The sequence below is a fragment of the Sciurus vulgaris genome, assembly GCF_902686455.1.
Source record: "Sciurus vulgaris genome assembly, chromosome: 9".
NCBI classification, from domain to species: domain Eukaryota; kingdom Metazoa; phylum Chordata; class Mammalia; order Rodentia; family Sciuridae; genus Sciurus; species Sciurus vulgaris.
Window position 1 is genome coordinate 3616726 of NC_136469.1, and position 21391 is coordinate 3638116.

The 21391-nt window shown below is 41.0% G+C and overlaps 1 protein-coding gene across 2 annotated transcripts in view; it reads right to left on the reverse strand.

Moving 5' to 3' along the window:
• Positions 1 to 707: 707 nt before the first annotated feature.
• BBS7 (Bardet-Biedl syndrome 7) overlaps positions 708 to 21391 on the reverse strand; it is a 50279-nt gene continuing 29595 nt past the window's right edge. For both annotated transcript variants that reach the window (XM_079153394.1, XM_079153395.1), the window contains 7 exons: positions 19755 to 19820; positions 8992 to 9131; positions 7268 to 7432; positions 4466 to 4575; positions 4255 to 4358; positions 4011 to 4134; positions 708 to 2129 (listed from right to left, as the gene is read on the reverse strand). In XM_079153394.1, the coding sequence (XP_079009520.1) occupies positions 1996 to 2129; positions 4011 to 4134; positions 4255 to 4358; positions 4466 to 4575; positions 7268 to 7432; positions 8992 to 9131; positions 19755 to 19820 (843 nt within the window). In that variant the 3' untranslated portion in view covers positions 708 to 1995. The remainder of the gene's footprint in view (positions 2130 to 4010; positions 4135 to 4254; positions 4359 to 4465; positions 4576 to 7267; positions 7433 to 8991; positions 9132 to 19754; positions 19821 to 21391) is intronic.

The window sequence follows — 21391 nt, forward strand, 5'->3', positions numbered from 1 at the left end:
TGAGCAGGGAGGATGGGAGCAGCGAGCGCGGGGGCCTCGGGGCGGGGGCGGGGTCGCGGCCGCGTAGAGAGTTCAGGCGCGGGGCGGGGGCACGCAGGCTGGGCGGGACCGCGCCCGGAGGACGGGCGCAGCAGCGAGGGCGGCTGCGCACGGAGGTTGAACGCGTGCGGGGGCTTGCGCCAGGCGTCCCTGCCCCGGACGTCCCTAAGGCTCTTGGGACTGACGGAATTAAATTCCAGCAACTGTAGGATGCTGCCCCAGTCTCCTGCGCCAGTCTCCAGCCTTGGCACTTGAGTTCCTAAGGCTAAATTATTCCGTGTCTAGTTCAGCGGTCTCATCTGTTAACTGGGAGTAATGACGTCTGCACGTTTTAGGGCTCTCATTAGGATTTAATAATGTACATGCATCGCTTGACACGCTGCTGGCAGTAGCAGGTGGCAGCCTGCCAGTTTTACTCATAGGAGGCTGAAACTTGTGCTGGGTGGCACTGGACACAGGATCTCTCACACACTAAGCACACGCTACCACAGAGCGAAGTCTTCAGCTCTGTCTTATGCTTTTGTCCTCATGAAGATGCTATCAATTTAAGATGCCACCTTGCACTAGTTTGGATAATAGATAAGTTCTTTATTACAAGAAATTTAAATAGTCACTAATTTTTATCTTTTTCCCTAAGCTGTGGCAGCCAACAAAATCACACAGTGACATCCCGGTGGCCAGGATATAGTTACAAGTTTCATTTAGAAATTAAGGTTGTTCAAATATACTAAAAACAAATTGGGAGTGTGGTTCAGTCATACACAGCGGACTTAGCATGTGCAAGCCCTGGATTCAAAAAATCCCCATTGCCACCCCCTAACTTCCACAAAAAATGCAGTAAAGACAACATGACCCTATTAGAATAAAACTCAACTATAATGCCTTTAACAAAGTTTACATTTAATATTCAAGGCTTGCACATACTATGACATATAATTAAGAATCACTGTTTTCTGAAAAACTCATCAGTCTACCCTTACTGAAAATATAAAATAGCTTATTTTCCATTCTTTATGCCATTTTAAAACATTTAGATATAGTATTACCCCAAAATAAATATGAATTGAGATTTATGAACAAAACTTGTGTAGCTTGAAAATGGTGAAGTTAATGGATTTGAGTGCAAGAAAACCGCAGAAGCCATTGCTATTCGCATGCACACTTGGAGAGATCAACTGGAGAGAGCACAACCAGTTAAGACCCTCCATCCTAAGCAAGCTCCACTTATGTCCCTGGGCTCAATGGACAGCACTGAGCCAAGTCAAGTACTTCACCAACTGCAGCAGGTTCACAAAATGTCCCCAAGCAACAGAAAAACAGCTGCAAATCAATTCCAACTCCCAGAAATAATCATCAGTAGGTTATTTCCACTTTTCACTGGTTGATGACACACAGGAACCAGGACACAAACCAGGTGCCAGAACGTGGATTCTGGTCCTAGCTTAATTATGTAACTTCACTGAGAAGTTTACAAACATAAAAGTTGTGAAGATCAAATCAGGTAATATACAAAAATAAAAATACACTGAAACCTGTAGTTTTCATATATTTATATATCTATTATTTTTACTTTCTACCACAGGGCTACAACCCCAGTCCTTTTTTTATTTTAAGACAAGGTCTCAGTAAGTTGCTGAGTAGTTGGGATTAGAGGTGTGAACCCGCTTCCAAATCCAAATTTCTCAATTTAAAAATTAAAACATCTACTTGCCCCAAACTCATTAATATCCCTCATAATTATTCCACTTGTGTTTTAAAAATAAAACTCCCTCCCAGCCCCCCCAAAATAAATAAAATAAAACTCCTTGTTTTTAAACAGTTCCATTTTTCAAAAGAAATAAAGCTTTACTTAAAAATCAATGAATTTCAATATTTTTAGCTACAAGTTGGTTTGTAATTCAGCTTTAACATTTTGTTAAAAAGACCACTTCTTTGGTATGTTGCCCTGTTTATCTTTCATGCAGCATCAAAGAAAGCAATCAAGGCGTTTTGGTCATAACTGTCTAGAATCTGCAGCAGGAGAGGTACTTTGGTTTTCACATTGGTACCTTTGAATTTAAACTTATCTATGAAAAGATCGGTGATCATACCTGTAAAGAAAAATATTTTATCATTGATTCATTCTTTCAAGAACACAGTATTTAATGAAAATAATTGCTGGATAATCTACTTCTGAGCACCTGAAATCCCACTATTTACATACATAAACCTAAAAGGGTTGATGCTTTAAAAAATATTTGGGGGTGATTTTAAAGCAAGTTTCAAGGCAGACATAGTTAGCTAACAACCTGCTTAATTAGTTATGAGCTGTTAATCAACTGCCGGTCATCTTTCAATTACTATTGGCATACATAACATCACAAGTGAGTATTTTTCCCATCAAGCAAATTAAATTCTTAACAGCCTTATCTAAATTAAAATACTGCACCGATATGCTGACCTGAAGGTCAAGAGTCCTGGGTTCAAAGACTTGGGAAAATTATTTCACTTTTTAATTTTTACAGATATAAAATAGGAATAATTCATGCTACCAATCCTTTATCCAAAACCCTTGATGCAAGATGTGTTTCAGAATTTTCCACACTTTAGAAATAAATAAAAGGAATATACTTAAGAGTATATAGTATTAATCAAAGGGGCCTTAGTGGCAACAACTCATAAGTAAACATGACAATATTTCTACCATATACAACATGGATGACTATTTGCACTAACAACAATAAAAAAGATCAGAAATAACTTCATGTCCATTTAAATCAGGTTTTGTCATTAACTCATTCAGATTAAGTCAGATTTTGTTGCCAAACAAATTTATGCAAAAAGCTTTGGTTTTTAATTTCTAGATTTTAAAGTCACTGATAAAAGATGGTAGATCTGCACCAATTCCATGTTATTTTAAAGATAAAAGAGATCCTGTGCCTGCTGGATAGGAAACGTTAAGATAGTACATATTATGTGGGTATGCTGGTATATACCTGTAATCTCAGTGACTCAGGAGGCTGAGGCAGGAGGATTATAAGTTTGAGGCCAGCCTCAGCAACTTAGTAAGACTCTGTCTCATTTAAAAAAAAAAAAAGGGCAGAGAATGTAGCTCAGTGGTAGAGCACCCCTGAGTTCAATCCCCAGTACCACCACATAAAAAAATCATACACACATACACACACCTGTATGTACACATATATGTGTATAATATACTTATAAGTTTGTGAGAAAGTCTCTGGGCACACCATCAATTCACCAGGCAAGAGAGGCTTCAGGATTGACATGGATTGGTATCAGTTAGCTCTCCAGTGTCTGTGGACTCTCCAGAGACTCGGCCTGGCATACAAGCATGCATTTGGGGTGAGGAGGTTCCATGCTAGGCTTTGCCACTAACTAGGAATGAGGCAACCAATCCTGCAGCCTCAATTCATTGAAGAGTAATAAAAACACTGGGCCCAGGGAACGGATGCTGAGCAAACTGCTGTTCAGTGCTGTCCCTTCCTCCTCTGTCCCTCTGTGTCCCTCACCTCCAGCTGCTCTTTCTTCTTTCAATAGGATCTGTGAAACACTCAACTTCTCACCACCAAAGTAAAACAAGCTTAAACTATAAAATGACACAGAATAAAAATGTCCCCCATTCAGTTTTGCATAAAAATAATAAAAGCTGCATTCTAAACCTTTTAGAGTGTCTGTATGGAAAGAATCTCAAGTGCTGTGCTCCCTGAGTCACGTTCCCTTTACACCATGGGCCTTCATCACAGGATCATTTCGCTTGTGAATTTTCACTAGCATTTTGTCAAGTAAAAACAACGCAATTTAAAACAAGCTTGGAAGATACAGAAACATTCTGTGTGATGAGCTGGCTGTCACTGGTGGATGGCTGCTATCACCTTTCTCTCGATCTTTCTGCCTGGCTTCTTTCACATCATCTTCAGCAAAGAGCCAGCTGCAAAGAAATATGTCAAGGTATTCTAGAGTAGACCACTGACCATAGAGTCTCTCAAGATGTGCCGGCTGCTTCTTGTACTCTTCCTGTAGGTGATCTGCCTCTTCTAGAATACAGCGATACTCTGGGATCAGGAAGTTTGTATTTCCCTCATGAACTTGCAATTCCTTATTTAAAATTAAAAAGAGAAGCACTTTAGTGTTCAGATTCAACCTCCCATGACACTGAAGTGTTTGTAATTTTAGAAATCCCACTCCTTAAAGTATGAATCCACAACATGTACTTACTTTTAGAGCATCAATCAGCTGCACCTTCTTGGCCAGCAGGAGCTGGTATTCCAGCTTCGGGTGGATCAGCATTAAAGTGTGTCTGACTGATACTTCATTTATCTCTACAAGAAGTTGCCAGGCACAATCAGGTAAGTCATTTTCATCAGAAACACTATTACTGTAACACAACTACAAAAAATAAGAATGATTTCTTTTTTTTTTTTTTTACCGTATGATATGTTGAGGTTTATTTTCCTTTTTGTAGCTTCTTTAGAAAGCACATCTTTTAGGATGGATATTGTAGAAATGTTGTCAGATTTAAAAACTCCTTCTCCTTTTCTATAAAATGAATACATTTTTAAAAGAAAAACTGTAGAAGAGGGCTAGAGATGTAGCTCAGTGGTGGGGCTCTTGGCATAGCATGTGCAAGACCCTGGGTCCAATCACCAGCCCACAAAAAAAGAAAGCTAGCTCAGATGGAAGTAGCTTCATAAATACATATCTGCACATATCTCATGACTAGCAGTTAACTGATTAGATTTCATTTGATTTTAGGTATCCTGATATAAACCATACTTATACATGGAATCATTTTCTACTGTTAAGTCAGTTTTGAACATACTCATAAAACTAAGCATGCTAGATACATGCCTCTTAAAGATAAAATGTGTACAAGTACGTCATTTAAAATTACTTTTCCTTTTTGTCATCAATATTTCCAACGGCTACCTCTTACATATGAAATGCATTTAGAATCACTTACTTACATACACAGGTAACTGTTTTCTTTGATGTGATCACACAAATGACAACATGACTATACACTTCATCCTTAAAAGAAATCTGATATCGACCTGCAAGAGTCAGTCTGCATTGATCCACGTCTAGCATGCACTGCCCTGCTTACACACAGGAGCTTTAGTTTTCTATAAAAAACCCTCTTCCCATCTCTTCCCCTCTCAGCCACATCATTTCAGTGGCACTGGCCTCGTTCCAATTCTGGAGTGTCAGGAGGAAGCAGCTGGCAGCATATCCCACACCCGACCAGTGGTTCAAGTCCCATCCTGGGACTGCTATTACTGGAACTAGCCGGAGGCAGTGGCTCTACAGCAGCTGGAGACAGGCAGAACTGAATGACAGACAGGGGTCAGAGTTTGATGACATCAGCTAAGCCACAAGTCAAGTTGTGCCCAAGACAAATTACTGCAGACTTTTGCATCTGCTTTTTTACTGTGATGACCAGAAGCTTCTTTATGAATACATGCCATCTTTCACATATTTAATGAGGTCTTTTCTTCGGCCTTCACACACACAGATCATTTATATTGACTATCTGTAGGCCAATGCAAATTGGTTTTTCCAGAAAAATGAATATACCTTTACAGTCTGATCCCAACTGTGCTATAGAAATCATGACACTTCCATCTGTCTCTCAACTTAACAGGTGATGTTTGTAAACACCTAGAGCCAGGCACTAAGGAATGACTTACATGGTTTATCCTCTTAATTGTCACAGAATTCCCTAAGGAAGTGCTATTATTTCCATTCCCAGAAGAGACAGCTAAAGCTCAAAGGGTTACGTGGCCAGCTACAGTCACAGAGCTGATGAATACAGGAGCTGAACCTAATTATGGCTGCCTCCAAAGCTCTATGCTAGCTCCAAATACATGCATTGTGTTCAGGAACCTAGAAAACATTTATTGAGCACCTACTGTGTCCAAAGTCACATGTTAGGTACTGGGAAGCTACGTACAGAGATAATTAAAAATGCCTATGAGGATATAGTACAACTTAGAAAAGCTACACAAAAAATACACTTCAAGTAAATGGCAATGAATCTCAAAGACAGATAAGAATAAAATGTTAGGAGAGGGCTGGGGGTTAGCTCTTAGGAGAGCATTGTCTGGCAGGTACCTGGCCCCAGGCTCAATTCCCAATAGCATAAAGAGAGAAAAAGCTGTGGAAACAGAAAAGAATCAAGGAAGTCCTCAGAAAAGTGGCTTAGACAAAGCCTGGAGGGGCGCAGAGAGTCTGTGTTGAAAGAATGTTGGGCACAGCGGGGTAAAGAGCAAGGGCCTATGGACACAGGCTGGGGCACAGGGCGTGCCCCTCCACCCCACCTCTGCGGCAGCCTGGTGGCCCTAAGGACCTACGCCAGCTACATTTCTGAGGACCTCTTTCCCAGGGGAAAGGCTGGTTTGCTGCTGCCTCCAGAACTGAGCATGGTGACGCACCAGCCAGGCAGAGCAGAAGTCACAGTCCTTCAGGGGAGCAAGGGACGCTCTGCCCTCCCCCAAGCCTGGCCACGCCAAACCACAGAAATGACAGGGCACAGAGGAAGAGTGGGAAGGTGAAGACCCTGAAGCACTGGGGGTCCAACTCAGGAGCAGATGCAGAGACTGGCCTTGCCCAGGGAGAAGGCCATGTTACACTCACAGGTGGAGAAGGGGAGGAGGGGTGAGAAGCCCCAGGCAAGGGACAGGGTGCAGCTGGGAGCAGAGGGAGCCTGTGAGGCCGGGTGACCCACACCTGGAAGGATCACCTCAACACGCTGCACCTGCGGGGCCAGGCCATCTCTAGTTTTACACAACGAAATTCAACTGGAAGGTTTGCTGGAATTAGGATAAATATTCAAGTCCATCCGGGAAGCCTGCCACCTTGCAGTGTCTTCATATTAAGACTACCTGTTTGCATTTAATCTAGTCTTTTATAGCTTTCTTCATGTATGTCCTACGTATTTCTAATTAAGAATATTCCTATAGATTTCACGTAGACATTTTGTTGTTATTAATCCTGTTCTGAAAGGGTCTTTTTAAACTATTTCTAACTGATTCTTCTTACTGTTGGAATTTAGGAAAGGCACTGATCTTTGCATATCCATCTTCACTGATCACTTTTCTAGCCTCATTAACCCTATTTGCTTTCCAGCAGAGTTGCTTGAACAGTACGGGTTTTTAATCATATGATTTGTACATTATTCCTATCTCAAACCAATAGAAATCGGACACTGCATTCTCACGGGGCGACGCACCTGTAGATACTTTCCAGCTGTGTATCCAGGAAGGTGTTCTGGAAGTGAAAGGTCACGCACTCTCCTGCTGGAGGCTTCTCGGGGACTTCCGGCAGGCAAAACACCACCCAGGAGTGAACCTCAGCGAAGCTGAACTGGCCCGTCAGAGTCAGGGTGTTCGTGGGTCTAAAAGTCAGTGCACACACGAGGTGTGTACTCAGTGTCACCTGCACACTCACAGGCAGCATTTCCAAAAGCAACCAAACACCTTAAAGAACACTGATTTTCCTAACCTCCCACATTAAATAAAAGAAGATATGAATTTCATGGAGGGAAAAAAAGAACATCTGTCTGTATCTGAACCTGTGCTCAATGTCTTGACATTCAATCACGTGATACAAATAGCTCTTTGTCATTACAATAAACCTCACATACACAAAAATGTCTACAGGTAGATCTCTCTTTAAAAAAGTTCATCTAGTGTTTCCATTATGTGAACTTCAAGACACACTTACATATGAATGGCCTTAGGGAAATAATCAGCATAATATGAAGGAAAGAACTGGGCTTTCAGGTCAGACAGGCAGGGTGAGAACCACCGCCTGGTTAATGATGCTTCTACCTCCCAGGGATGTGGGAGTACTTCCTATCACTCGAAAGCACAAAAAAAGTAACACAGGTTTGAAAAATAAATCACAACACTTGAAGCAAGCCAGTGGGCGACCACTGAGGGCAGAGAGCACAGGAGCACAGGGAAGGGAACGTTCAGAAGCAAGCTCAGTGGGACACACGCTGAGGAGGGGAAGAGCTAGACACAACGTTTGAGATCATCCAAAGCAGTCGTCTCATTTGCAGATGAAAAATCTGAAATCCGGAGAAATGATCTTCCTGAAACCACACAGGAACATATTGTAACTCAGTTTGCCTTCCCTTCTATACCATTAAAGCTGACCTTGACTTTAAAGCCGGATGATATCCCCAAAGAATCTATTTTCTTTGTTTTCCACAAGCCTTCCTTAAGAAGTTTCCACCTTATCTCATTTAAATCACAAGTTTTAAATTAGAAGCTGCAATAGAAAGAACTCGGAATTTGGCCTCAAATCATAGCTCTGGTTCTTTATCAGAAGCTATGTGCTTTCCTAAGCTTCCATTTCTTATTGTAAAATGGAGACGTGACATCTTGCTGTGAGGTTTAAATAAAACATGAGCACCCACCATACTACCTGACCCGAGAAAGTATTCAGTAATTGCTCATCTCTTTTTCTTCTCTTTCATTCAAGATCAAGTTCTCTTGTCCTGAAAACTCCTAACAGAAAGATGCTTACTCTGGAAGTCAGTAATAATAGGCACTGTCACTACCTGCCCTACCAGTATTCCCTGAAGTGAAAAAGGAGATACAATGTGTGAGGCCAATACAATAGAGCCCTGTTCACTCAGAACTACTGGGCCATCTAAAAGCTAAATGTATATATTTACAACAGGTATCTGAGAAAACTGCTACTCTCATCGTCTTGAGATGGTAATAAAGGGAAAGACAAGAAAAGTCAACTCAAAAGAGCTTTGAGAATAAGACAAAAAAACCTTGTATCCATTAGGAATATTAAACTCATACCTAAATATCGAACCACAAGTTAAGATTATTTTTAAATGGAGAAAAAGCTATCAGAATATACACTACAGAAATAAAAAGCAAGTTTATCTGAACAGTGCAAGTTAAAAATCTATGGATCTCTGCCTTGTCCCACCTGCCATGATCAATGCAGTGAGTCCTCTGGTGCAGTGAGAGTGGCCTGATGTGGTACTGGCGCACCTGGCAGGTTTTGGGCTGAATTCTTGGAGTCACGTAGGCTTGCAGGGTGCCGTACTGGCCTTCGATTGAGCGAATCTGATGCCACGTGCGCGAAAGAAAACAAGAACAATGAGCAGCATAAACACATCTTTATAATTTTCAACAAAGTTATCAAATATTTCTTTACTCCTTGGTACTATTTTGAGGGCTACAGTGACATTCTACCAAGCAACTACTTTCTTTCCCCACTACAGGGAAGTAGAATTAAAGACAATCCTGGCAGTCAGCGGCGAAGGCGATCCGAGTTATCCACCGTGTTTCCAGGTGGCCTGCCCACAGTTTCCAGCCCTGCGCCACTCCAGGACAAGACAGACACTCCTGCATGCTATTCTAGAGTACTCAAAAGAGGTGTGAACATATGGTAGAAGGCCCATAAGAAAAGAGCTTAAAATCTGGACATTTTTGTTGAACAGATCAATGAGTTTTCAAAAATAATTATAGCTCATGGGACACAGCACTTTCTCAGAAATAGGGATTACACCATACAGGGATTGCAAAATTTTACTGACAGAAAAAAGTGTTCCCAAAAGCTTAACTCCTGACTGTCTGAAAGCAGGGAAGTACAGATTATACCAGCACAACTGGACCGAAATTCCCAGGCCATTTTGAACATGGCTGGATGCCCCGAGAACTCCAAACCCCTAACATAAAACGACTCCCTAAGCTGCTAAGACCTGGCCTACGGGGAGTGCCGCGGTTGCCGCGCCGTCCCAGCTCCAGGGCAGACTGCAGGACTGCTCGACCTGGAAGATACCGTCTCCAAGCTAACTGACGTCTTCACTTCACCTTTCTAAACTCACACCCTTCTCAGCATGTGAGGAAAAATAAAGAAATGTTTTACCTAAATGAGAAAGTCTAAAGGAAGATTTGTTTCCAAATGGGGAGAAAGACAAGATAACAGGGTAAGAAAGACACTGAGTAAAAATACAGAAAGAAAATAGGCTTTGTAAATCCAAATTTGGGGTTTATTTTTAAAGGGTTTTTTTTTTTTTAAAGGGTTTATTTTTACAGTGGCAGCACAATTTCCTCCCTAATAAAAAAAGGTTTAATCAGAAGTGTAACAATTTTATATGAAAATTGTATCTTTTAATAATGAATATAACAGTTCATATTATTTAAAAATTCCAACAGTAAGGAAACATCAAGACAAACACACAAGTCCACTGGCATCCTCCTGCCCAGAGATGACCCCTGCTGTTCAGATCGCCAGTCTTCTCCAGGTACACCCGCGACTTCCCAGGAGGCTCTCGTGCCCCGGCTCTGCCCCCTCTCCCACCCCACTCGCACCTGTCCCACACTGCAGGCCATGCCTGCCCCCTCGGTGTGTCTCTTCCTGACCTCTTCCACATCATTATAGTTAAGATCTACACATACATACACACATAGGGACCTGACTGCATTTTGCTTTTGTCCGGAACACCCTCCATGCTAATAGATGCAGTAGCTCTGTAGCATCCCAGTCAATTATTAACGAGTATTCCCTTTGGTTCTATGTTACTGCCTCTAAAAGCAAGACTGCAATTAATTGTACTCAACTGGGTGTGTACAGGTTGCTGTGACTTCATTACTATTAAATAGACCCTCCTGAAGGGCACTATTACTTGTCTTCAAAAATGGCTATAACAATTTATATGTCCACCAACCATGACTGACTATGACCTTTTACTCATCCCTGTTACAAAGAGATGATGTCTTCACTATTTTAATATTTTTTGCCCATTTGTTAGAAAAGCAGAAGCTACTTTTTTGCTATTTGAGTTTGAATTTCCCCAATAGCGAGGCAGAACTCTTTTGTTAGCTATTCTGATTCTCTTTTTTGTGAACTACCTATCCAGAACCTTGCCTATTTTCCTTATTCAATGGTCTTCTCTACAGTAACATACAGATGGCTTTTATTTTCATTGACAATCACCTGTCATCTGGAACATAATGTTTTCTTTAAGTTCTTCTGAATTTATTTGTTACACTTGGCAAAAGGTAAGAATACTCTAGAGCTGGGCATGTGGCTCAGTGGTGGAGCGCTTGCCTGGCATGGATGAGGCCCTGATTCTGAGTTCAATCCCCAGCATCACAAAAAAAAAAAAAAAAGAAAAACTAACCCCAAATCCCCATCATTTTCTTCCAGATGAATGCCAGTTAGGCCAATTTTTAAACAGAAATAGCAATGTGGTAGAATTTTCCCCTAAACAGAGATGCCGCATGTTAAGTCCTATAAACGTGTGGTAGCTCTATTTCTAGACGCTTCTCTGCTATAGAGCCCATTTGTTTACACTCGGAAATACTCTGTTCCTCCACCACTGTCACCACCATCATCACCACCATGGCCAGTGTCTTGGAGACAGTGCTCTCCTGGTGCTGCCCAGTTGGTCTTGAAGGTGTGAGGACACAAGATCCTCCAGCCTCCGCACAGGGGCTGAGACACAGGGCGTGTGCCACCACACCCAGCTGCTGGGTTATTTTTGCTATCATGGTTTTAAAGTGTGTTTTCTCTTTTGGCAAGGCAAGTTCCTCCTTACTTCCTTCTCATAATTTTCTTGCTCTTTTCAGGTATTTACTTTTTCCTTTGAACTTTAAAACTATTGTATCCAATTGTATAAAGGAATATGATTTTTTAAAAAATTTTTAGATCTGCTTTTTTTTTTTTTTTTTATTGTAAACAAATGGGATACATGTTGTTTCTCTGTACATGGCGTAAAGGCATACCATTTGTATAATCATAAATTTACATAGAGCAATGTTGTTTGATTCTTTCTGTTATTTTTTCCCTTCCCCCCACCCCTCCCACCCCTCTTTACCCTCTATACAGTAGTTCCTTCCTCCATACTTGCCCCCGTCCCTAACCCTAATTCTAACCCTTCCCTCCCCCCCATTATGTGTCAACCTCCACTTATTAGCGATATCATTCGTCCTTTGGCTTTTTGAGATTGGCTTATCTCACTTACCATGATATTCTCCAATTTCATCCATTTGCCTGCAAATGTCATAATTTTATCATTCTTTATGGCTGAGTAATATTCCATAGTATATATATACCACAGTTTCTTTATCCACTCATCAATTGAAGGGCATCTAGGTTGGTTCCACAGTCTGGCTATTGTGAATTGAGCAGCTATGAACATTGATGTGGCTGTATTTCTGTAGTATGCAGATTTTAAGTCCTTTGGATATAGGCCAAGGAGTGGGATAGCTGGGTCAAATGGTGGTTCCATTCCAAGTTTTCTAAGGAATCTCCACACTGCTTTCCATAGTGGCTGCACTAATTTGCAGCCCCACCAGCAGTGTATGAGTGTACCTTTCTCCCCACATCCTCGCCAACACCTGTTGTTGCTCGTATTCTTGATAATCGCCATTCTAATTGGGGTGAGATGGAATCTTAGGGTGGTTTTGATTTGCATTTCTCTTATTACTAGAGATGTTGAACATTTTTCCATATGTTTGTTGATTGCTTGTAGATCTTCTTCTGTGAAGTGTCTATTCATTTCCTTAGCCCATTTGTTGACTGGACAATTTGAATTCTTGGAGTAGAGTTTTTTGAGTTCTTTATAGATTCTGGAGATTAGTGCTCTATCTGAAGTATGATTGGCAAAGATATTCTCCCACTCTGTAGGCTCTTTCTTCGCATTGCTGATAGTTTCCTTTGCTGAGAGAAAGCTTTTTAGTTTGAATCTATCCCAGTGGTTGATTCTAGCTTTTATTTCTTGTGCTATGGGAGTCCTGTTAAGGAAGTCTGGTCCTAGACCAACAAGGTGAAGATTTGGACCTACTTTTTCTTCTATAATCTGCAGGGTCTCTGGTCTGATTCCGAGGTCCTTAATCCATTTTGAGTTTAGTTTCGTGCATGGTGAGAGATATGGGTTTAGTTTCATTCTGTTGCATATGGATTTCCAATTCTCCCAGCACCATTTGTTGAAGAGGCTATCTTTTCTCCATTGCATATTTTTGGCCCCATTATCCAGTATGAGAAAATTGTATTTATTTGGGTTTGTGTCCGTGTCCTCTATTCTGTACCATTGATCTACCTTTCTATTTTGGTACCAATACCATGCCGTTTTTGTTACTATTGCTTTGTAGTAGAGTTGAAGATCTGGTATTGCAATACCCCCTGTTTCACTCTTCCTGCTAAGGATTGCTTTAGCTATTCTGGGTTTCTTATTCTTCCAGATGAATTTCATAATTGCTTGCTCTATTTCTGTAAGGTACGTCATTGGGATTTTAATTGGAATTGCATTGAATTTGTATAGCACTTTAGGTAGTATGGCCATTTTGACAATATTAATTCTTCCTATCCAAGAACATGGAAGATCTTTCCATCTTCGAAGGTGTTCTTTAATTTCTTTCTTTAGTGTTGTATAGTTCTCATTGTAGAGGTCTTTCACCTCTTTTGTGAGATTGATTCCCAAGTATTTTATTTTTTTCGAGGCTATTGTGAATGGGGTAGTTTTCCTAATTTCTCTTTCTGAAGATTCATCACTTATGTATAAAAATGCGTTGGATTTATGGGCATTGATCTTGTAACCTGCTACTTTACTGAAATCACTTATGAGTTCTAAGAGTTTTCTGGTGGAATTTCCAGGTTCCTCTAAATATATAATCATGTCATCAGCGAACAGGGATAGTTTGAGTTCTTCTTTTCCAATTCGTATCCCTTTAATTTCTTTGGTTTGTCTAATTGCTCTGGCCAGAGTCTCAAGAACGATGTTGAATAGAAGTGGTGAAAGAGGGCATCCCTGCCTTGTTCCAGTTTTTAGGGGGAATGCTTTCAGTTTTTCACCATTTAGAATGATATTAGCCGTGGGCTTAGCATAAATGGCCTTTACAATATTAAGGAATGTTCCCACTATCCCTATTTTTTCTAGTGTTTTGAGCATGAAGGGGTGCTGTATTTTATCAAATGCTTTTTCTGCATCTATTGAAATAATCATGTGATTCTTGACTTTAAGTCTATTAATATGGTGAATTACGTTTATTGATTTCCTGATGTTGAACCAACCTTGCATCCCTGGGATGAAACCCACTTGATCATGGTGCACTATCTTTTTAATATGTTTTTGTATGCGATTTGCTAAAATTTTGTTGAGAATTTTTGCGTCGATGTTCATTAAGGATATTGGTCTGAAATTTTCTTTCCTTGATGAGTCTCTGTCTGGTTTGGGTATCAGTGTGATATTGGCTTCATAGAATGAGTTTGGGAGGGTTCCCTCCTCTTCTATTTTATGGAATACTTTGAGAAGTATTGGAATGAGCTCTTCCTTAAAGGTTTTGTAGAACTCGGCTGAGAATCCATCTGGTCCCGGACTTTTCTTTGTTGGTAGGCTTTTGATGACTTCTTCTATTTCAGTACTTGAAATTGGTCTATTTAAATTGTTTATGTCCTCCTCATTCAGTTTAGGCAATTCATATGTCTCTAGAAACCTGTTGATGTCTTCGAAATTTTCTATTTTGTTGGAGTATAGATTTTCAAAATAGCTTCTAATTATGTTTTGTATTTCCATCCTGTCTGTTGTGATATTTCCTTGTTCATTCCGAATTTTAGTGATTTGGGTTTTCTCTCGTCTTCTCTTTGTTAGTGTGGCTAAAGGTTTATCAATTTTGTTTATTTTTTCGAAGAACCAACTATTTATTTTGTCAATTTTTTGTATTGTTTCTTTTGTTTCAATTTCATTGATTTCAGCTCTGAGTTTAACTATTTCCTGTCTTCTACTACTTTTGGTGCTGTTCTGTTCTTCTTTTTCTAAGGCTTTGAGCTGTAGTGTTAGGTTGTTTATTTGTTGGGTTTTACTTCTTTTATTAAATGCGCTCCATGAAATAAATTTCCCTCTAAGTACTGCTTTCATAGTGTCCCAGAGATTTTGATATGATGTTTCTTTGTTCTCATTTACCTCTAAGAATTTTTTAATTTCCTTCCTAATATCTTCTGTTATCCATTCATCATATAATAGCATATTGTTTAATCTCCAGATGTTGGAATAGTTTCTGTGTTTTACTCTTTCATTTATTTCTAACTTCAATCCATTATGATCTGATAGAATACATGCTAGTGTCTCTATCTTCTTGTATTTGCTAACATTAGCTTTGTGGCATAATATATAGTCTATTTTAGAGAAGGATCCATGTGCTGCTGAGAAGAAAGTGTATTCACTCTTGGTTGGATGGAATATTCTATAAATGTCCGTTAAGTCTAAATTATTGATTGTGTTGTTGAGATCTATGGTTTCTTTGTTCAATTTTTGTCTGGAAGATCTGTCCAGTGGTGAGAGCGGCGTGTTAAAATCACCTAGTATTATTGTGTTGTGGTCTATTTGGTTTCTGAAATTGAGAAGGATTTGTTTGACATACATAGATGAGCCACTGTTTGGGGCATAGATGTTTATGATTGTTATATCTTGCTGATTTATGCTTCCCTTAAGCAGTATGAAATGACCTTCTTTATCCCTTCTGACTAACTTTGGCTTGAAGTCCACATTATCGGAAATGAGGATAGATACTCCAGCTTTTTTGCTGAGTCCATGTGCATGGTATGTTTTTCCCCATCCTTTCACCTTTAATCTATGGGTATCTTTTTCTATGAGGTGAGTCTCTTGCAGGCAACATATTGTTGGATCTTTCTTTTTAATCCAGTCTGCCAGTCTATGTCTTTTGATTGATGAATTCAGGCCATTAACATTCAGGGTTATTATAGAGAAATGATTTGGTTTCCCGGTCATTTGGTTCATTTTTAAAATTTTGTTTATTTATTTGTTTGACACAACTTGTTTCCTCCTTTATTTGACAATTCCTTTAGGATAATTCCTCCCTTTGCTGATTTGCTTCTTTGTTTTTCATCTCTTCCTCATGGAATATTTTGTTGAGAATGTTCTGTAATGCTGGCTTTCTTTTTGTAAATTCTTTTAGCTTTTGTTTATCATGGAAGGATTTTATTTCATCATCAAATTTGAAGGTAAGTTTTGCTGGGTATAAGATTCTTGGTTGGCATCCATTTTCTTTCAGGGCTTGAAAAATGTTGTTCCAGGACCTTCTAGCTTTTAGGGTCTGGATTGAAAAATCTGCTGATATGCGTATTGGTTTCCCCCTGAATGTAATTTGGTTCTTTTCTCTCACAGCCTTTAAAATTCTGTCTTTATTTTGTATGTTAGGTATTTTCATTATAATGTGCCTTGGTGTGGGTCTGTTGTAATTTTGTGTATTTGGAGTCCTGTAAGCCTCTTGAACTTGATTTTCCATTTCATTCTTCAGATTTGGGAAATTTTCTGATATTATTTCATTGAATAGGTTGTTCATTCCTTTGGCTTGTTTCTCTAGGCCTTCCTCAATCCCAATAATTCTTAAATTTGGCCTTTTCATGATATCCCATAGTTCTTGTAGATTCTGTTCATGATTTCTTACCATCTTCTCTGTTTGTTCAGCTTTGTTTTCAAGGTTAAATATTTTGTCTTCAATGTCTGAGGTTCTGTCTTCCAGGTGTTCTATCCTATTGGATATGCTTTCTATGGAGTTCTTAATTTGGTTTATTGTTTCCTTCATGTCAAGGATTTCTGTTTGGTTTTTTTTCAATATCTCTAACTCTTTATTGAAATGATCTTTTGCTTCCTGTATTTGCTCTTTTAACTGTCGATTGGTGCGATCAATCAATGCTTGCATTTGCTCTTTCATCTCATCATTGAATGCTTGCATTTGCTCTTTCATCTCATCGTTTGCTTCTCTGATCATTTTAATTATGTACATTCTGAACTCCTTTTCTGTCATTTCTTCTGCCATGCTGTCATTGGGTTTTATTGATGTAACATCTAGATTTGTTTGCAGCATTTTCTTTCCTTGTTTTCTCATGTTGTTCAGATATCAGTGGACCGCTGAGATATTGCAGATTTCCTCTGTTGATTTACAATGTCCCTGAAGATTTCTATATATATCCCCTCTTAGCCTTCAGTAGGCTGAAGTCTTGGAGGAAGTTGATAATGCGGTGCTCCACAAGGAAGCTGCCTCTCTAGGAGTGGTGGCCTTCAGGTGGCGTATATTCCCTGCTAGTGGGCAGAGGTGCCTCCACTTGTTGACCAATGGTCATCCAAAGGGGACCTAGGCTGCGGGCTGAGGCAAGGCCTGTTTGGGCCTGTGTCTCTGGTTTTACCGTCCTTGTGGGGAAACCTCACCAGGCAGGGAAGACTCACCCAGTGGGGAGGTCTCGCTGGTCAGTTTCCTCCTAGAGGTTCCCCTCAATTTACAGCTACTGCCTGGGCTGGGCTGCCTTCCTCTGCAAAGTTTCCAGGGGCCCGGCCCTACCTCCTGGGCCTGGGAGCCTCACCCTTCGCAGATGAATCTCCTTAGGCTGCCCCTCCTCAGAGAATTTGCCCATAGGCCTGGAACCTTTGTTCCGCCCTAAGCCTGTCTCTGTGCGGCTCTTCCACCCAGAAGCCTCCTAGATCCTGGGACCCTGTTCTGCACCTAATCGCCTGGCTGCGTGGCCCCTCCTCTGAGCAGCCACCTGTGGCCCCGAACAATCGCTCTGAGTCCCAGAGACCCGCCACAGGCCTCTTCCTCCAGACAGCCGCCCAGTATGCCGGTGCGGTCACTAGGAGTCCAAGAAACTCACTTCGTGCCTCCTCCTCCCACCAACCACCCGTAGCCCGGGGCAATCAATCACTCCGAGTCGAAGTGACCCTCCCCGTTCCTCCTCCTTCTCCAGATAACCCCCCGGGTGTTCAGGAGCAGTCCCTCTGAGTGGCTCTGAATCCATGTGACCCGCTGCACGGGTCCTCTGGGCCCCACCCGGAGCTCTGGTGCGGCCCCTCAAGACCAAGCGTCCCACCACGCTTCTCCTCCAGGCAGCCCCCTTGTGTTCAGGAGCTGTCACTTTAAGACCAAACAACTCACCACTCGCCTTCTCCTCTGAGCAGCCGCCTGGAGCGCTAATGCAGTCACTGCGAGTCCAAAGGACCCGCCGCGCTCCTTCTCCTCCTTCTCCTACTCCTCCGGGCAGGCCCCGGGGTTCAGAAGTGGTCAGAGTCCAAACAGCTCGCCACGCAGCCCCTTCTCTGGCAACCGCCTGTAGCTCCCGCGTAGTCACCCGAATCCAAGCGGCCGCTCCTCTTCCTCCTTGTCCTCAGGGCAGGCCCCGGGGTTCAAAAGCGTCGTTCTGATTCCAAACAGCTCGTCGCGCGGCTTCTCCTCTGGCAACCGCCTGCAGCTCTGGCGCAGTCTCTCCGAATCCAAGTGGCCACGCTCCTCTCCTCCTCCTCAGGGCAGGCCCCGGTGTCCTGAGTCCACACAGTTCTCCCCGCCACTCCTCCCCCGGGCAGCCGCCGGAGCCCCAGTGGCTGCTCCGAGTCCCAGCGCTGTGCCGAGCGGCCTCCTCTATGGCGCTCCAGCGGGGGGAGGGGCGTCTCGCCGGCAGTTCTACTTCACAAAGTTTCCTGCGTTCCGGGACCCCCGTCCCATCCGGGATGCCCCCCCAGGGGGTGAGAGTCACCCGGCTACTTTGAGTTGGTCCCAAGCGTCTCAATATCTCCTCTCTTGAATCCTGAGTTCTGGAGCAACACGTAATGCAGCCACCCTCTAGGCCGCCCTCTTGAAAAGCTCCTAGATCTGCTTTTAAAATTACTGGCACAGCCTTACTTAGTGACATACAAATAGGTGTATAATTCGATCACTCACACAATATGCTTAATTAAATTCTTCTAGAAATAAATTTATCCTACTTTTCAATTTTTCTTTCAATGATGCATGAGAGGGAACTTATAAAGATTGAAATGAATTGTTTTGGGAAAAAATTACATTTAACTCCAATTTTCCTAACCAGATGTGAAAAAAGTATCATAAAATGGAATTCGTCTTGAAAAAGCATACTTCAAGTTTCAAAGTAATCAGCAATACCAGGAAAAAAAGTTTCAGTCCTTAAATTTTAGATCAGAGGTGTATCAAAACTAAAAAAATTGTAAAACCTCACAATCCAAAAAAACTAATATAAATTTGTCTGCTATACTCAATCTTTAATTATAAAAATGACTTTTAATTGCTAAAGAAAACTTAAAACAGGCGATAATAAAATGCAATCACTGGAATGCAACTGGCAAAATTTAGACAATAGGAAAATATCAGGGAAATGTTCAGATAACTTTAGTAAATTAGATTAATTTAGACCATGATTGGATCACAAAAGCCAATGGAATCTGAACACTAAATGCTTGTTAATATAAAGAAAATTTTTAAAAATTTGTTGATAGCATTTTTGCTGTGTTAAAAAAAGAACTCATCTTTTAGACATATCTACCAAGTATTCATAGGCGAAACGGCAAATATCCTGAATGTGCTTCCAAGTCACCTGCAGCAGCGAGTGCTGGCACACAGGACTGCCGTGAAGCTGGGGGTAAGTAACGAATCGTTACTTTTATGTATGTTTGAAACTCCCCACAATGGAAAACAGAAAAATAATTCCGTTACAGGGAAGTTTACAATCACGAATTTTACAAATGGTAACTGAAGGAGTGTCAGAGCAGAGACGATGGTTCAGGCTGCATCATGTCAGCCAGTCATTCTAAAGGTGGACCCCAAAACCATTTGCTCTCCATAGAGAAGTTCAACCCGAAGAAATGCCGTCTCGAGTGATATGCCAAGGGGGAGAAAAGACAGCTCAAACACCCAAGTAAAGGCAATTGCTAACATCTTTACCTTTAGTTCCAGCCTTGTGGTATTTGCTTGGCAGCGGTAGGTGGCAAGAAGAAAGTTGTCATTGGACTGGAAAGAATTCAAAGTTGGGGAAAAGGATGAATCCAGGTTTTTAACCACAAAAATGTCATCAATAAAAATTTTTACCATTCACCTGAATACCTATCATGTGTGCTATGTGATTTTCAAACGTTCTTATTATATAAACAACCGTATGCACCAAGTTTTACTAAGTAAGCTTTTCAGATGAAGCAACTGGCCCTGAGGGGTTCGGGAAATTTTCCAAAACTAGTCAGTGATGAAACAAATTTCTCTAAGATGCCATGGTTCATGCTCCTTCCATCTTGTAAACACTAAGTTCTTCTAAAAATCCAACACAAATGTTATAAAGGCATGTGGACCAATGCCTTTGATTTTCACAAATACTTGCAGAGAAGAGAAAAATATTGTCTCTGTGATTCCAGCAAACAGCACATTACTGGCATACATGTTTGTTGAATTAAATTGGGCCAGTTCCTTCAAATATTGTGATTACTTGAAATTAAATATCAAACTTAAAAACAGAAAAAGAAACCTAGGTGCATGAATTGCAACCACAAAATATGAAATATTTTACATGCAATTTTCATGTACTGCTATTTCTCTATTTTTAAAAACCAAAAAATTAAAAAGATGTTAATATAAAAAAGAAATCTCAATTTTTTTTTCATTTTAAATCATTTCAACTCTGTGAACAGGAAGGAGGGATCAAATTTAAAATAAATATACCTTATGTAATTAAAAATAAATGTCATATGCTGAAGTAGTTATGGATAAAATAACAGATTAAAGAGAGAAAATGCCTGGGATTCGGTTCAGGAACGGGAGGTGGGGGTGGGGCACCTGCTTGGCTCAGCGATGAGTGTGGAGAGGGACGTTATACTTCTACTTTAAGTTTGAAATCTCCATGTAAATTTTCTGACTTAAGAACCCATTGTCCTAGGAAACTGATTTTAAATTAGTTTAAAACACTCATTTCAAATAATTCTGCAGTGATGTAAATGGATTAGTTTTTCATAGTAACTTAACAAAAGATTTTAAGTTCATGCTAATTTTATTTCTTAAATGATCATAAAAACGTAGGTCCTTTGTGTTTTACTCTAAAAAAAGGATGTCAAACTACACATTAATAACTATTATAAAATGTTCTCTTAAAAAAGAAAGCGCTTACTATGAAGCTATATTTAAAATATCTCCTTTACACAGCTACCACTCATCTTCATCCACTCTCTCATTCCTCCCTTTTAAAACACACTGTGGTCACCTCTGTCCTGCTCTGCTTGCCTTCCACACCCAGCCCATCTGGCTGTGTCCTTCCCCGGCTTCCCTCAGGACAGGACTGGCTAGACAGCTTGCCTGGCAGCACGGGGCAGAAGGCAGCGGCACTCAGCAGGTGACCTGCTGGTAGAGGGGAAGTGTTCTAGGGCAGTCGGGAAGCACCGGGGAAAGGAAAGACCGTATCCAAGCGCAGGGATGTGTGAAGCTCCCGGCAGTTAGGACATTTTAAGAACTTCAATTTGGCAGAAACGCATGGGGTCGTGGGGGAGCTGGTGAGATGAGCTGGGGTGTGATTACAAGGTGAAGATCTGTGCCAGTGAGGG